This window comes from Nannospalax galili, unplaced genomic scaffold, assembly GCF_000622305.1.
Source record: "Nannospalax galili isolate Female #2095 unplaced genomic scaffold, S.galili_v1.0 scaffold205, whole genome shotgun sequence".
NCBI classification, from domain to species: Eukaryota; Metazoa; Chordata; class Mammalia; order Rodentia; family Spalacidae; genus Nannospalax; species Nannospalax galili.
In genome coordinates, this window is record NW_008353921.1 from 3475344 (window position 1) to 3493743 (window position 18400).

At 48.5% G+C, this 18400-nt stretch overlaps 1 protein-coding gene across 1 annotated transcript in view; it reads right to left on the reverse strand.

Moving 5' to 3' along the window:
* Rims4 (regulating synaptic membrane exocytosis 4) overlaps positions 1-18400 on the reverse strand; it is a 61047-nt gene that overhangs the window by 5024 nt on the left and 37623 nt on the right. The window contains exons 2-5 of the mRNA XM_008851021.1: positions 16573-16711; positions 1763-1875; positions 1432-1533; positions 923-1062 (exon numbers count right to left, since the gene is read on the reverse strand). Coding sequence (XP_008849243.1) covers positions 923-1062; positions 1432-1533; positions 1763-1875; positions 16573-16711 — 494 coding nt within the window. The remainder of the gene's footprint in view (positions 1-922; positions 1063-1431; positions 1534-1762; positions 1876-16572; positions 16712-18400) is intronic.

Sequence of the window (18400 nt, forward strand, 5' to 3'; positions counted from 1 at the left end):
GGGAGGGAGGAGAGAAAGAAGACAGGAAAAAGAAGTGAAGCAAGTGACCACCAAATTCTATTTCCTTACTAGGAGTGGTAAAGATCTTTCCTATCCCATTCCACACACACACACCCCACCCCCATGCTTGGGATGGAACCCAGAGCCTTGGGCATGTTAGGCAAGTGTACTACCTTGAGTCTTCAATTTTCAAAAAGTTGTTTGTTGAGACCTAGTAAAATTCACTTCACATCTCACTAATGGGTCTTAACCCACTACAAACCTTTGCCTTAGAGAGGACCTGGGCTTCCCAGTTTTGGAAAGGTCCCCCTGTCCTAGCAACTTGGAACATTCTAGTCTGAACATCATCATGGATGCAAGGCCTGAGGAGTACGCAGAGGTGCCCAAGGGACAGGCAGCTAAGAAGGTAAGCACAGGGCTCCTGGGGGGCATTTGTCTTGCCTGCCACACAGTGGGTAGCTCTTCAGCACTAGGATCCCCTAAATGACTGAAAACAAAACTCTCTCTGGCCTATCATCCCTGTGACCCAGGCCAAGTCCCTGGCTCCAGAGTTGGTGATAATGGTGATGATGATGTTAGTGATGATGATGGTGGTGGTGGTGATGGTGGTGATGATGGTGGTGGTGGTGATGGTGGTGATGATGATGGCAGCCATCTGGACAGCACTTACTACCAACCAGCCTTGGGAGTGCTCTTCCTACACCCCCCACTACCATACTAATGATATCAAGTAGGTGCCATCAGCACCCCACTGTCCAGATGAAGCAGCCAAAGTTCAAGAGAGATCAAGCTCACAGTGGCACAGGAAGTTGTGGGGTACAAGTTAGCCTCAGTACTTCTCCACAGTGAGGCTCTTGAGATACCCTGCTCCCAAACACACACACACACACACACACACACACACACACACACGGCCCCTCACCTGCAGGACTTTGCCCTGAGGACTCTCGGGAAACAGCAGCACCTGGTTGTACAGTGGGTCCAGTGACTTGCGGGCCACTTTGGTTTTCTTCTTGGCAATGCAGACCCCATTCTCCAGCAGGTAGGCCTTGATGTAGGCCGCTGGGGATTCAGGGCAGAAGGCAGGGTTTTAAGCTGGTACCTCAAATGGTGGACAATAGGAGCAACAGGGGATGGGGCAAGCACCCACTGCTGGGAACAGAACTCCCAGGGGTATAGGGAAGGGCCACAGGGCAAGTGAGGGTAGGGTGGGTAGATGTGCAGCCATAGCTGGGTGGTTCTGCTTCCCCTCTGGTGTCCTGCCTGCCTCCCTTCCCTTGCTCAGTTTCCTCCTTCAGTCCACGACTCCCCGACTCTGCCTGCCTTACACATGTATCTGCTGACCTCTCCACAAATGCTTGGAGCTCTACTAGGAACACAGGTATCATGATTAACAAGAAGGTGCCCCATCTCCTAAAGTTCTCCTCACACCTGGCAGCGTCTTAGAGCCTGGTTTGGCAGTCAGTCCCCGAGCCTGGATGATGTCCACTTCCAGTTGACCATTCCGCTCCTGCAAGCCGATTTCCACGTCCCCTGCAACAGATGAGGCTGGGAAGTGGCTCAGAAGCTCCACGGGACTTGTTCCCCCTCTACATCCTGATCCCAGGAGCAGATCAAGTCCTATAATTACAACTTGGGCACTGCACGGGTAGGTACTGTAAAGGGCTTGACTATGTGGCCCAGGCTCCAGGACAGGTACTCAGAGCATGCAGCCATCAGGCGGAGGGTAAAGACTGAAGGACACAGGACTCTGGACACTTACCCATGGGCGTGGTGGCCAAAGTCTGGCGGCCCACAAACTGGGCTGGCCCCATGCTTCCAAGGAAGTCACTGAACTGGGCATCTGAGGCCAGGCAAACTCCTCCATAGTTAAGGCTGCAAGAAGAAAAAGATGAGACACCACGAATGTTCCTTGGGGGCTAATGCACAGGCCCAGAATGTTCTCATTTCATGATGATCCTGTCTATAACCACCACCAACCCCTCCCCCTTCTGAGTCTTAGGTTCCACTGCTATGGGTGGATATGCTGATCCAACCCATCAGGGTGGCTATAGGGATCATGGGAGATGGGGCTTGTCAGATGCTGGCTCATGTGGCTTACTCCCTGGATATTCCAAGTGTAGTCCAGAGACCAGCAGCATCAGCTTCATCTAGAGCTAATTAAAATCCCATCATGCCTGATGCCCCTGCCCAGATGTCACACCAGAATCATTGGTTTAATGGGAGACCCAGACAACTGATGCCCCACACAGCAGCTCCGGACTCTGATGGATGCTGTTGCTGCTGCTATGTAGCTTCCCTCTACCCATTCCCCCTTCCTTTGGTAACAAGACCTCACTTCTAATTTCATTTGGGGACCCTACCTCCTCACAGCTTCTGGACCAGCTCTGGGTTACCCTGTAGCTCCCTTCCCTTGGCCATGGCCTGGCTCCAAGACAGGCCTGTGGTCCAATTTAGTGAACAGAAATCTGGTATGGAAGCTTTGTGTATGAACCATATGGAGTGTGACATTCCCTTTTCCCATCAGACTTGGGCCTGAGACATAGACTTGGAGACTCTGGCAATGAAAACCCAGTGATGAAGTCATCCATCATCAGACTGGGGGTATTATTCTGGATCAAGCTTTGCCTGGTGCAAGTGATTTTATCTAAGTCAATAATAACCACTATTATTACTTTGGTTAAATCGGTTTTATTTAGTTTCTCTCACCACTTTACCTCTAACCTTCTCTTTCCTATCTCTAAACTGGAAATGGCACACTTTCCCATCTAGGATCTCTTGAAACATGGAGCAAGATGAAGCACTGGGTGTGTATCCCTATCAAGGTGTTTACAACCTGTCATCTTCTCACATGACCATAGGAGGTTGGCTTTAAAATTGTTTCCCGCCAGATGTGTTTCAGACTAGAAACACATCTGCCCAGCAAAAGGGAGACCCCTCTTGGAGCTGATGGATCTAGAGTTAGATGGCTGACCTGAGCCAGGTCACTCAGCAACTCTGGGAGTAAAAAGGAAAATCCCAGAGGACTGGACACCTGGTGGATGCTCTCACAAACAGCCTGCAGACAGACTCGACTACTATGGGGTTCTGACTGCTCAGGTCCTCCCTCTATTCTGTGAGGTACCACAGCTCAGCCCACAGATTCAGTTTCTGTGTAAGTTATCAGCAGAGCCAGCGGCATGCTCAGGACTCCACATTCATCATCATGGTTTCCTTTGCCCTCACCGTTCTCCTGCCTTAAGTAGCAAGATGTCTGATGCCTCCTCCTTCAGAGGATGGATGGCCCAGGAGGATATGCAGAGCCAGAGACTTGGCTTCTTGACTTTCAAATTGCAAATCTAAGAAATAGACTTAGAAGTATTGGTATAAAAACAAGATAGTCAAACAAACAAGTAAAAAACAAATAAAGTCCAGGCCTGGAGAAGAGATTTTGTGAGGAAGTGAGTGAGATGCTGGGCTGGGGACTCACTGGGCACATCTGTGGTCCCCAGATGAGCTGGTGGTGCTGAAGGATCACAGAAAACCTCAGAGAGGCTGGAGGTATCCAAAAGTAGGGAGTGTTCCCCACCACCCTTCTCAGAGGGTAGAGTTAAGGAAAGGGAACAATGCTTTGTAGATGGCTGCCTGAACATCTTCTGGGACATTCTGAGACCCCATGTCCCTCAATGCCACTCCAGATATGTAAGTTCCATATGCACCTGAGAAAAAGATTCATGAGGCTGATGGAAAGGAGCCGAAACCAGAGAAATGATGACCAATGGTCACCTGCCAGAAGACACTGTAATGACGGACGATGTCCAAGGACCACACACCCTTCCTCCACAGTCTCACTGGTACCGTGACAACAGTCAAACACTAGGGACACTAACCAGCACTGAGAACTGGAGACACAGGTATTACAGCCAGTATTCCCTTGATTTATTCTTTCATCGAATGTTCTTGAGACCATACTATGTGCCAGGCACTGTCTGGACACAGACTGCTTCAGGGAACAAGCCAGATATGGATTTTTGCTTTCAGGTGCTTACACTCTAGTGGAGGAGGGTACATAGCAAAAAATATTATCAGTTACATACTATGATAGGAGGTGGTGAATGCTATGGAAAGAAAAAGAAATCAGAGAGTATAGGATGCTGGGTGTAAGCTAAACAGTGTGCTCTAATGTCTGTGCTCTCTCCATCTTATGAAACAAGTTGTCCATTGGTACCCATGGCGGATAGGTCCCAGGACCTCAAGAAATTCCAAAATCCACAGATGTTCATTTCCCTCCAATAAAACGTATGTGTAGATAGAATTTGCATAGAACCTATGCATGTCTTCCTATGTACTTTAAATCATATCTAGATTATATAGGACACTTCCCATGATGCCAGTGCATATGATAATGGAAGTAGTTGTTACAAGAAAAGTCCATACATGTTCAGTATAGACGTGACTGTCGCAGGCCTCCCTAAGCATATTTGAACAAGGCAAACAGTGCTCAAACAGTAAGAGCCAGACAGGGACCCAGGACCTGTGAACTGTCAGGAGCCACAGCAGGGTACATTTGTGTACCATTCCATTTGTATGATTTCAGTATAGTGCTTGGCATGTGGCAAGTCAAGTCTCACTTTTCAGAATTTTCTGAGGTTTCCCCCCCCCCCAAATATTTTTGAGTCAAGGTTGATTCAATCCACAGATGCAAGCCATGGTTAGAAAGGAAGAATGCACTTTAAATATTACCCTGAGTCTGTTTTAGCAATTTACATGGATTCTCTATATCTAGGACATAGGTGCAACCTCGAGCAAATCCTGAACCACATAAGTCTAAGTTTACAACAAAGCATTGGAAAAATGAGGGCTTGACTCAGAGATCTCTAACAGCAAACTTACAACCTTGCAGGGTGCTTCTAACAGTCTAAGGACTCCACGCAGATCAATTCACTTCATCCTTACAACCCTGTGGTCCATATTATTCTTGAACCCATTTTATAGATCAGCTGGAGAGCAGTAACTACCCAAGCCACACAAGCAGTGTCTAGCTCACCCTGTCCTCCCAGCATGCACCTCTGCATGCTGGGCTGCCCTCTCTCAAACCTGTGAGAGGCCACATATTGAGAGGGTCTTTTCTGTCTGTGATAAGACTCTGCCTATGAACAGGGTAGGATGGATGCTCTCAAGGGCTAACACCCCAGGAACAGCATCCAGCTGATGACAACTAGGCAGGGGTCTGTAGCTGGGATAACCTGTCACATGTCTACCACTGCCTCCCCAAGCTCCAGCTGCCCACAGAGGTCACAGGTATGACAGCTGTCCTATATTAGGCCCTCCCTTCACATTGAAGTTCTTTCTCACAGTGTTGATTTCTGGTATGGCCTCTTAAATGATTTATTTCCTCCAGAATCTTTGGATCAGACGCAGAGCAGTGCCAGAACTCAGGCATTTGATTTTCTTTGGCTATTATCTTAATTTGGCAGCAAGATATTTTTATAGAAAAAGTATAGAAAATAGTCACTTAAATGCCTAGAGATTAGGGGCTGAAGAGATGGCTCAGCTGTTAAGAACATTGGCTGTTCTTACAGAGGACCCAGATTCCCAGCACCCACATGATGGCTAACAACCATTGATAACCTCTAGTTCCGGGGGAATTTGACACTTTCTCTGACCTCTGCGGGCATTTTACACATAAGTGCACTTATATCCATGCATGCAAAACACATATACACATAACATAAAAATAAATAATTTTAAAATGCCTGGAAACTGACACGTGTGCTTACTAGTCTTGCAAAACCAAAGCCCTTCAGCTCCTCACCCAGAGGCTGACACTGGACTCAGCTGGGATGAAGTCTTTGCTCTAAGCCCCTGGGTCTTTCCATCCTATGCTCCTAGAACTCTAAAGGGTCCAAGATCTAGTTTGTAAGGTGGGTGTGGGCTCCAAAACCCAGAGAGATAGAGAAGTGATAGGGCCTTGTGGGAACCCAGCCCCCAAGCAGAACCATGCCTTCTGCAACCCGAAATTGAAAGTTTCCTCCAACATCCTCTCTGCCTGCTCCTTAGTTCTTGGTGGAGTGCGCACAGACAGTGGGGAACTGGCAGGCCTGGTAATTAGTGGTAATTGTTTCTAATATCTGGGCGGCTGCCTGATTTCCCATCCCAGGGTGCCTCACTGGCTGCCAAGGCACCAGGCTGCCACCCTGGGAACCCTGAGCAAGTGAACACAATTTCCATGGGGCAGGAGGCAGTGTGCCTCATCCCTGCTGGCCATAGGACCAACTGCACGGGAGACTGTGCCCCACCTTGGGGTTTACTCTAGAGCTGGGGAAAAGGTGGAGCCTGAAAAAAAGACCTGGTTCTATGGTTCACTGGCCACCACCTGCTTGTGGTGTGACCGCTGGCAAGCTGCTATGGTCACTAGGGTTGATGATCTCATCTGTCAACAAGACCACCCTGCCTTGTGGACAGTGTGCCTGTGCTATATTGGTTGTAAATGTTTCAGGACTCTCTGCCTATAGGATCTGTTAACAAGGGAGCAACAGTGACCCTGATGAATTGTAAGGTGTACATACATGCTATCACTCAGACTAGTCCTATGCAACAGGAGCTCTGTAAGTGTTCCCTGCCAATTCCTACAGCTGGCTTCAAACTGGCAGAATAAAGGGTAATGATTAAGATTCATTGCATGATGGTCAATATAGGTTCCAGTGCTGGGCAACCTGGGGTGAGTTTTTAATTTTTTTTATTATTTAAAAAATATTTATTTTTATATGTATGAGTGTATTGCCTGCATGTATGTAAGTGCACCCATATATTGTGCAATGCCTGTGGAGGTCAGAAGAGGGTGTCAGATACCCTGGAACTGGATTACAGGTGGTTGTTAGCCACTATATGGGTGCTGAGAACTGAACCCAGGTCCTGTACAAGAGCAGCCAGTACTCTTAACCGCTGAGCCATCTCTCCAGCCCCTTATGAATATATTTATGAATATATTTATATGTGGTACATGTGAGCGTGGAAATCACATATGAATATATTTACATGTGGTACATGTGAGTGTGGACGTCAGAGGACAACTTGCATGAGTTAGTTCTTTCCTTGACCATGTGGGCCCCAGGGACCAAACTCGGGTTGTCAGGCTTGTGGCAAGCACCTTTTCCCCATTTAAGTCATCTTGCCGGCTCCCAGGAGAGTTTTTAACCTCTCAGGGTTATAGTTTCTTCACATAGCAAATGAGAATGAACAGTGGCTGTCCTGTTGCCAACTGCTGGGGAGAGTGGGTAGGATAACTTCAGTCCAGCAAAAAGCATCTCCCAAGTGACTCACAGCAAGGATGCCATGGCTTGCTGAACCTTCTTCCCTGCCTGCCATGGCCTCTTCCCTTCTACTGGATGTTTACATGGCTCTTCTGGTTCCAGACTTGTCAGGCTGAGCAGCATCTGGATGCCTGGGGCCAAGCCCAGGCCATGGGGGTGGGGATGGCCTGCAGGAGCCAATTCCTCCTGCAGATAGTGCCACGTGGGCAGAGGTGGAGTCCTGAAAGAGAATTTCACTCATGTTCCATTGGCCTTTTATTTTGTTTTAATAGCAAAATGAGATTTCCGGCAACTCAAATCCTGTTAGTTTTGTTTGTGTAGCTACAACCGATTTGTCTTTTATTATGAACCTTTGAGCTTGGTTTGGACCCTGTGTTCCTGATGGTTAAAGAAGTAATTGGGTAATTTCCAGGCTTGAAGCCACTCTCTTTTCCAGATGGATCACCCATCTCAATGGCATCAGAAATTAAAAGGTTACACAACCCTCATGGTGATTACAGGTTCTGAATCTGTGGTTCTGAAAGGTTCTGGAAGTTCACAGTCCCCTGCCCATTTACTCACCACCTGCTCCCCCCTCCACGGATTGGCCATTTATTCAATCACCTCCCTACAGACTTGCTCCTTTGACAGTACACTGATTCTGCTATAAGGCAAAATATGCAGTCCTGAAAATGACTGCTGAGTGACAAAGTCTACTGTAAACACAACAGGTTATGAAGAAAATGGGTCAATGTCACATTTAAAAAAAAGGACAGGAATCTAACAAATATGGTAGTAGAATTCTATACATGTCAAATGGTTAAGAAATGCTTAAGCACTATAATAAATACAGTGTTTGACCTTGAAAAGCTATGGTTGGCTGGTGGGACAGGAGGTGGAAAGGGTTGCAGTGAGTTACTGTGAGGTAGTAAGAGAGGACTGGCTGAAACCGGATGGGAAATTGTGCCACTGGAGCAGTTCTTAATGGCTGGCAAACGGAGGTGCATCAGTTGTTGGGGATGTGTGAGCTCCTAAGTAGAAACAGCTTTGTGCATTCACCTCAGGTAGCTCACAGACAAAACCCTGCCTGACCGAGCAAATGCGAAATTCGTGTTATGCTCAAATTGTTCCCTAATACTTCAATCGTGTTGGAACAAATTCTAGTTTTCAAAACAAGCACTGTAGCAGAATTGACTGTGGGCCAGGATACACTGGATCATACGATCTGGACTCCAACTCTCAAACATCCAAGAGTTTTCCCAACCTGCCCCCTCTGTGAGAGTAGGGCTGGTGGACACAGAGTTGGGGATTTGGCTTTTATTTACCAAAACCTTGTTATGAGTCAAGCCTGATATGTCTTTCAGTTATCAGTGTTAACTCATTTAATCCAACAACTCTACAAAGTTGAATAAAACTTATCACTGTTATTTTATAGGAGGGTAAAGCAAGGTACAGAGTAATAGTAATCCAAGCAAGACTATTCTGCTAAAAAGTGGCAGCCCTGGGTTGTGAACACCAAAGTCCATTTTCTTAACCATTTCATAGTATTCACTTGACCCCTGGCAGACCCAGGGTATTGGTTCCCAGATCTATCATCTCAAACCCCATGGATGCCAAAGCTCCTTAAATAAAACGGCATATTTGCATATAAGCTATGAGCATTCGCCTATAGACTTTAAATCATGTTTAGATGACTTATAATATCTAACACTGTAAATTCTATGCACTATCTGGTTTGGGGGAAAATGACAAGAAGAAATGTACATGTTTAGCACAGAGACAATCCCCCACCCCCAATATTTTCCTCCATGATTGTCTGAATCCATGGATGTGGAGGCCTTGGATAGGGAAGGCTACAATGGTACTGTCCCTGTGCTGCCAGAGCAGGGTATCTTCAGCTCAAGCTCTGGGGTCAGGCAGGTCCAGTTCATATCCTGCCTCCAGGGCTTGCTAGTCAAGTAGATGCATGGTTCACCTTTCTGAGCCTCGGGTTTTTTTCTTTTTCAGCAAACAGGGATAAGTAACAACAGGCTAATCCTTGGTGCTGCTCTAAGTATGAAACAAGATAAATTCCTTAGGGTCGAGTCTGACACAGTCAAATGCTCAACAAAGCCTCATGCTTATAAAACAAGGCCCCTTCTCTCAGCCCGTGGCCACACTGTCCACTAGGCATGCTGACTCTGTAGAACAGTACAGGTAGGAAGGCAGGGGGTTCTTGCTGTCTGCAGGTCTCCTGGGCCTATGGTAATCTTGCAACCCTGGGCCTCTGCCTGGCTCACATACTGCTCTCCTGGACTGTGGGCACAGTGACCCAGACATCCAGAGGCACGACTCTTGGTGACCAAGACACTTCAGGATAGAGGAAGAAGCAGATGGGTACTGGAGGCAGCTCTGAGAGTTCCTAGGTTGACAGACTGAATACCAAGGCCCTGGATTTTGTGGGATGAAGGAGACAGGGAGGGAGAGAAGGAGTGGAATGTATCTGTTTCTGTCACACTTAGCTAGTCATCAGAATTTGAGAGCACCAACTGTGGGCCAGCTAGGGAGGTACTGAGCTCAGTATCTAGCGAGACAGACAGATATGTATTCCAATATACAGTGGAGGGCACTGTGGTTAGGGAAGCCAAGGGGTCTGTGGAAGCTGCTGATGCAGTCAGAGGAATGGTAGACCATTTTACTTCTCCTTCCCATGCCCAGAGCAGATATTCCTAATCAACCAGCACCCCACCAGGCCTGGATTTGGCTCTATAATCCTCAACTAAACACTCCAGGGAGCCACTATCAATTAACTGATGTTGGTACATAAAGTCGATGTGCCAGTTCTTTACTGAGATGTAGAGGAGGAATGAGTCAGAGAGTGAAGAGGGAGCTGCAGCTGTGACAGGAGTGCCAGGCAGAGGAGCCATGGATGCCAAGACATGAGGTGGGACAGGGAGTGCAGGTTCAGAGAGGTGGATGAGGACATGTGGCCAAGGACCAAGAGAGTCTGGGAGAGGTCAGAGGAGACAAGTGTGAATGAAAGACTATGGAGTCTGGACCCTAAAGACTTCTAGGCGTCCAGGCAAGAGCAATGGGCAGCCTCAGCTAGGGCCCCTCGTGGGTGCAGATGGGGAAAAAATGGATGGTTCAAGAGGTAATTAAAATGGCACACCACTATGGGTTTGACCAGAACACAAGAGAGGGTTTCTGGTTTGGGTAGATAGGAAATGGGGGTTCTGTGCACTCACTGATGGGTGCTGTTCCATCTGCCACTTCTAACTCTAGCCCCTGTGGTCCTCTGCCCAAGTTTCTGCAGTCCCCAATGAACTTCTCTAACCCTGGCCCATGGTGCTACAGAAAGGGCAAGAGCTCTAACAGGGAGCAGCCAGCAACCTCCTGTGGGTGAGTGCACGCCTCCACTCCCTCTGCCTGCCGGGACATTAACACCCAGGAGCCTGCTCCCCATGTTCTCCCTCAGCCTGAGCTGCCCACTAGGGAGGCTAGCCCCCTACAGCACTTCATTAGACACCTCCCCTCCCCTGGCTCTCACACAGGTTCCTCCTCCATTATTTTCCAGAATCCTCTCATGCATGTGTGTGCATGTGTATGTGGTGTGTGTATATATATGTGTGTTGTGTATCTGTGGTGAGTGACGTGTGTATATGTATGTCTATGTGGTATATGTGGTGTGTGCATGTGGTGTGTGTATATGTGTGTGGTGTGTGTATGTGTGTATGTAGTGTTTGCCTGTGTATGTGTGTGGTGTGTACCTGTATATGTGCACACATATGTGCACATGTGCATACACATATATATTGAACTAGATGCATATGCTGTGTGTATGTATGTGCATATATGAGTTTGTGTGTGTATATGTGGCTGGATGCTCTGTGCAGCATATGTGATTATGTGATGTATGTGTATATATGTGGATGTGATGTGTACATGTGCATGTATATTTGTGTGTTATGTACATGTATATAGTGTGATATGTGGCACGTATGTGCATGTGTGGTATGTGCATATATGTGTATGACTGTAACGTGTAGTGTGTGTATATGTGTGGTGTGCTGTGTGTGCATTCATGTATTTGTGTGTTGTGTGTTATATGGGTGTGTACTGTGTAGTGCGCATATATGTGTGTGGTATGTGTGTGGTGTGTGTGTGTATATGTGTATGGTAGTATGTGTATATATATGTGTGTGATGTTTGTGTGTGTATATGTGTGTGGTGGTGTGTGTAGTGTGTGGTGTGTATGTGTATGGTGTATGTATATATGTATGTGTAGTGTTGGCATGTGTGTGTATATATATGTATAGTGTATGTGTGGTGTGTATATATGTATGTGTAGTGTTGGCATGTGTGTATATGTATATGTATCGTGGTGTGTGTGATGTTTGTATAGTGGTATGTGTATGGTGGTGTGTGTGGTGCATGTGTGTGTATGTGTGTATGGTGGTATGTGTGCATATGTGTGTACAATATTTGTATCTGTGTATATGTGTGCATGGTGGTGTGTATGTGTGTGGCGTGTGTATGATGATGTGTGTGTGGTGTGTATATATGTGTATGTGTAGTGTTGGTATGTGTGTATATGTATATGTATGGCAGTGTGTATAATGTTTGTATGTGTGTACATGTGTGTGGTGTTTTTAATATGTGTATAGTGTGTATGTATATGTATGGTGGTGTGTGTATATGTGTGTATGGTGTGTGTAGTATGTGCATATGTGTGTGTGGTGTGTGTAGTATGTGCATATGTGTGGTGTCTGTATGTGTGTGTATATATAAATGTATGATGGTGTGTGGTGTGTGTATATGTGTGAGTGATGTTTGTATGTGTGTATATATGTGTATGGTGGTGTGCGTGGTGTTTATATGTGTATTATGTATATATATGGTGGTGTGCATGATGTTTATGTGGGTGTATGTATATGTATGGCGCAGTGTCCAGTACACATACACACATACACACACACACACACACACACACACTGTCCTCAGGGCCCTTCCTCAGGAGGCATGAATTTAAGCCCATGCCTTTTTCTGGGTGAGATGACCCTCCTCTGCAGGGATGGGAGATTGGCTGGTGGCCCCTCCATCCTTAACAAAACTCCAATTTTGGATAAGGCAGAAAAGAGGCTCAGGAAAGGAACATTCTTCCCCAGCCCCAGAAGAAAAATCCATGACTAGTTTAACACACTAAGTCCTGCAGAGGGAAAGATGAGGAGACTTTGGGTCCTTGACAGCACCAGCAGCCTACCAAACCATGCCGGGATTATTTGCTTCCATAAATCCTTATAGACACAACAATTAAATGAGAGAACGAGCTGAGTGTAACTGTGAAGGGCAATGGCTGGTTATGAATCCCAGCTCAGCCACTTACTTGCCCAGTGACCTTGGGCAAGCTACCCTCTAGCATTTCCTCTTCCATAGAGGGCGAATGTAGCATTCACACCACCATACAACTGTCAAGAGAATCAGATGAGTCAACATAGGTCAAAGCCCTTGGTGCAGCAACGGCACAGGCTCTGTGTGAGCATTCCCTATGGCCTCGTGTCCATTAAGTCAGGGTGTCTTCACTTGCACACACAAACCACCTGGGGATCTTGGTGTCATGCCGATTCTAACCCAGTGGGTGTGGGATAGAGCCTGTGGTTCCGCATTCCTAACAAGCTCCCAGGGGATGCTTCTGCTGCTGCTGGACTGTGATCCACACTTTGAACAGCAAGGGCTAAAGTCACAGCCTGCTGGTATTATGCCACCCAGAGCCCAGGACATATCTGCTGACAGAGGCCCCAGCTGCAGGCCCCCACCCCCTGAGGCCTGGCTGGAATCCTGGCATTGGCACCATTCTCTACGCCTGTCCTTTGCGGTTCTCACAACCACAAAGTGCCCTACGGTGGAAGTTCCTGAAGGACACAGTTTCCATGGTGCCCAGACCAGCGGCCTAGCATAGTGCAGGTGCTCCATTTACATTTGCTGACATAAAATCCCAAGTGGGGAGACCCTCTACCCCTGCAGGAATATGCATGCCCAGTAACCCAGTGTCTGGTGGCCCATTCCGGCAGCTCTAAGGACTGCAGCCTTTTGGGGCTGCTCAAGGGAGGCTGGGTTCCTGTAGACATCTGCTGTGTTGGCAGGAACCCAGGAGGTGACGAGAGGGGAGGATACTCACACCTCTTCCTGTTTCAGAGCCTGGCACCTGGGTTAAACCAGTGCCCCAAATACCTATAGAAAAGAACAAGGAAGCGGAGGACCACAGCTCAACACCCTCTGTTCCTTCCACCCAGGTACTGGGTGAGGTGGCAGCACCTGGCTCGTCTCCACCAAGACTCAACCCCACCTGGGAGGGCAAGTCTGTGCCCACTGCTGGATCCAGCATCCCCCAGATAAGCTGAGCCTTCCTCAGCTTGGCTCAGCCTCCCCAAACTTGTAATACCCACCACAGCCAACACCTGCTCAGTGCTCACTCGGAGATGCACTTCATAGACAGCACTGCATTTGCGGTGGCTCACCCTAACTGGTGCAGGCAGTTGACCCTAAATCTGAATCACAGTAACAATAAATCATAATAATAGTGACCAATGCCCTGCAGCTGAGTGCTGGGCCTGGTTCTATTTTCCATATTCATTCAGCCCTCATAACTTCTCTATCGGTGGCCCCCTCTCTTACTGTCCCTTCTACAATAAAGAAAATGGCTCAGAAAGGAGGTAACTTTCACAAAGCTTCATGACTACTGAGGAGCAGAAATGAACCACAGGCCAGGGCTGCCTGACTTTTGTCTGTTTTGACCCTGTCTGTAACATGGTTGGACTCTGGTTTCTCTGAGCATATTTCAGCAAACGATGCCCTGAGCCCCTTTCCACAGCCCTGTCATATTTATCTTATGATGCCCCCACTATGATGTTTCCCCTGCCCCAGTTCTGTGATAGGCTGAACCTGCCTTTCCTCTTCCATGACACGGGACTGTGGCCTCAGTGTGTCTGCTGCCACCTACAGCACCACACTGCCTCCCCAGGACCTGGTCTTCTTAATCTCCTGAGGCCAACATGATGTCTTCTGGACTCCCCAAGGCTTAGAGGTCATAGATGTGCTCAAAGACACCCAGTGAGTCAGCAGCACAGACAGGTCTGGGCCTCAGGCCTCCTGAGCTAGACTAGCATCTGTGAGTAGGAACTCACTGCTCCCCTGGTGCTTAGATAATGTCCTCCAAGCTTGGCTGCCATGCCAGGTGTCCTAGGTGACAGAAAATGCAGGCTACAGCCCCTCTCCTCCCTCTCTTCTCCTCTCCTCCTCCCCCCCTTCCTTCTCGTCTTGTTCCTCCTCCTCTCCCTTCCGCCTGTCCACCCCTTTTCTCTCCCACTGGAAAGTCTCCCTCGAGGTGGGTGGAACAGCTGCCCTGCCAATGCCAGGCCATTCATGAGGCAGGAGATGCCAAGGGTGGGAGGGATGGTGGGGAGGGCAAGGCTTTTAGCCAACAGGCGCCCCAGCTGAGAGGCAGGGGGCAAGGCTTTTAGCCAACAGGCGCCCCAGCTAAGAGGCAGGCCACCAAAGGCAGAGGCTGAGCCCCATTCTACTGTGTGGAGTCTGCACCCAGCCCATGTTACATGACAGGATAAGACACTCAGCCATGGCTGTTTAGCAGAACCTCTGCAATGAGAGGTTCTGCAGTGAGTCTGCTTCCTGTCATGTCTAATACAGCTGCCACGAGCCTGTGTTGCTGCTGAGCACTTGAAATAGTGCAGCAGATGAACACAGTCATTTATTTTATCTAATTTCAGTTCATTTACATTTTATACAGCCATAGGCACCAGCCATGTGCCACCAACACCTGTACAGGACAGAGTATACCTTAACTTTCCCAAGCCTCAGCTTCCTCGTGTTCAATGACAAGGGGTTAGACACCCCAGGCCCCTTCCCTGCTTTAGAGGATGGCTGGGAGAGTGAAGCAAGGTGGTAGGGTGGGGCGAGGACTCCTGGGTTCCAGATAATAGCAACTGTGCTGACCCAGGGTAGGCTCCTGAACCCCTCTGAGCTGCCTGGGTTATCTGTGCAACACGCAGTTGTTTGGGATCTAGGTTTCTTTGCTGGGGACTCATGAATGTACAGGAAGGGAATCTAAGATTCTCCTGTCATTATGGGAAGAGTGGGTTTGTGTGACTATATGTGGGAATGATCGTGTTTTTGCTTGGGGTGGGGGCAGAATTCAAGATTTCCTACAATTCTCTAAGACTTCCACAAAGGTGAAAAGCCTCTAGTCTAGGTGAGTCCTTGCGGAAAGCTGAAACACTGACTTCCTGGGCTCCCAGAGATGCTGACTGGGCAGCTGGGAGGCAAGCCTCACCATCTGCATTTGTAACCCCTTCCCAGAGATTCTGGTGTGCAGCCCAGGAGGCAAATGCTGGCGAGAAGCCAGGTAGAGCAGCTGTCTTAAGATCTGACGCACATGAGCCGCCTTTATCAAGCCCTAGTTTATATTTTTAAAATTAAACTGGGATTTAAGAAACTAAAGAAGAAGAAACAATAATGATGTATTAATAAACCCCAGTGACTCCCTTGTTATCTGCCAACACTGGATACAATAGGTGCCAAGCACTGTCCTGTGCTCTTCATACATACTAACTCAGGATCACATAGATGATGGACACTTAATCCTCATAATGCCCCAACTTAGTTTCTTCTCCTGTGCCAAGCTTAAGGAAGAAAGGGTTTATTCAGCTCACAGTTCAAGGGCCCAGTCCATTCATGGTGGAGAAGTCAAAGCACCAGGAGCTTGAGGCAGCTGGTCACATGGCACACACAATCAGGAAGCAAAGCATAGTGACTGCTTTCTTCGTTGGTAGAGTCTAGCACCCAACTCCATGGAATGGTGCTGCCCACTTTTAGTGTGAATCTTCCCACCTCAATTAACCCAATCAGTGTAATCCCTCAGGGCCATACCCAGGGATTAAATAATCCTCACAGATGTGCCTGGAGGCATTTCTCCAAGGTGATTCCAAATCCTGTCAAGCTGAATTAACATTGACCACCACACTCCCAATGTGGTTGGTGCTATCATCCCATTTTACAGATAAGGAAACTGAGGTTCAAGAATGTGAAGGTCACACAGCTCCAACGTGGTAGAGCTAGAATCAAGCACAAAACCTGGGCTCCCTTAGTGCTCTGTACTTCACCATCTCTGTTTGAGGACCCTGGAGCCTGAGCCAACATCCCACCAGCCCACAGACCCAGGGCCTCTGATGGGGTTTTCTTAGTTTCTCCCCTACAGAGAAGACTGGGCACCAAGAAGTTTACGAGTATGTGCGGGCCCCACACTCACTTTCCCTCTGAGCCATAGCTGTTCATGCTGTCCTCGATGGACTCGTGGCTGGCTTGGCGCAGTGTCCGGCTGGGCATCTCCACGGCCAGGCCTGTCTCAGTGCTTCTCTGGATGGCACCCTTCAGCCTCCGGTTGTCTCCTGTTGAGCACAGGGGTGAAGAGAGATGGGGAGAGTCATGGAAAACAGGGAGGACCGGAGACAAGTTGTCTGGTTAGTATTTCAGCAGCTAATGGAACCAAGCTCCCACCTAAAATCTAGCCCATCGGTGCCCTTGACCTACTGGCTCACTCTCCCTGGGGCACAAGTCCCTTTCACAGCCACTCAGCACACAGCACTGCCTGAGTCTGGTTAACAGATGGGTTCATTTACCTACTTTCCCCCGAAGCCTCCAATCATTCCTTCCTGCTCGGTAGATCATCTGAACACCACCTGTGGGTCACACTTGGCCAGATGCTCTGCAGGGTCAGACCAAAGCCTTCTCAAAGGCCAGTGTGACTGGCCCTGTGGGCAGTGTCCTGCCTTGTTGTGGGTGCTCATTCACTGTGGAATTCCTAACAGCATCTCTGGCCTCTCTTCACTAGATCCTGGCACCACCCAGTCCAGACGTGTCAAAAAAAAAAATGCCTCTAGACAATACAAACGTTAGCCCAAGGGACAAAATTCAGCCTCTCTGAAGCCAGATGGGCTGGGTTTAAATCCTGATGCCTTTCTCACTAGCTAGGAGACTGGGTGAACTACAGTCTGCCTCAGCACATGAGCCTCCAAGTGCTCATCCATAAAATGGGAGAACAGCAGGGTTATTACAGGAAAAGTGGCCTTTGTCCTTGGCATTTCTTCCCGAGATGCCTTCCCTTATCAGCCTCACTCATTTGCCAACATCCCTGAACTGAAGGCCTCTTGCCAGCTCCTGTCACTCTCAGTCCCTCCACCCCAGCTCAGAAACCTGCCCAAGTTGCCTGATCTCCCCACCAAACCCTGTGCCTTGCCCCCATGCTACTGTCCTGAGCTAACACAGAGTCAAGCATGACAAACAGCTCAGTCTCCAAGGGCTGAGGAGGAGGCTGAGATGTGCCTCAGGTCTGTGGCAGTCTGTAGCCCTCAAGAACTTTCCATCCAGACTCCTGGGCCTCGAAGCAGCTCGGCTTAGCTGGGTGCCTGGCTCTGCAAGAGGATGGCCCAGGCAAAGACCACTCATGGGCTGTTGAGACGTTAACAATGGGATGTTTGCCACTGTGTCCTACACACAGTAGGTGCACTCAGAAGTGGCCACCACAGAGAGAGAGTGACCTTCTGACACTTCCCAGGGTGCCTTCACCAGCCACCAATTCTTCTATCGGTCACCTCCTGCTGATTCTGTCCCAGGCTCCAAAGTGAGGTCAATGCTTTCCCAACTTCCCTGCCTCAGTACGATTTTTCTCAGGATTGACTGGAAGATGTGTTCTTTGTATTTTAATCTTCCTCACTTAGAGATGTGCCCCAGCTTGGGACTTGTTCCCTGCCATCTGGCCTTCCCTCCTGAGAGGAAAGACATCTTCCTCCAGGGGAGTCAGATCTACTGTCTGTCCTCACCACCCCACCTTCTCCCACTCCACGACCTCCTCCACCACTGTTCCGTCTGGGTCTCTGCCTTCACCTTCACCCTCTCACTCCTTAAAGTTTTGCTTTTTCCACGGACGAGTTTCTTCAGGGAGGAATCTCTGGCCCCCATCCCAGAGATTCTTATATTTTGCAAAGCATCACATAGCCCCGACTGCCCCATACATGGGTTTTCAAAGCTAGTCTCCACAGATCGCTCTGGTCCAGGCACAGGATCTTATCCTAGTCCCT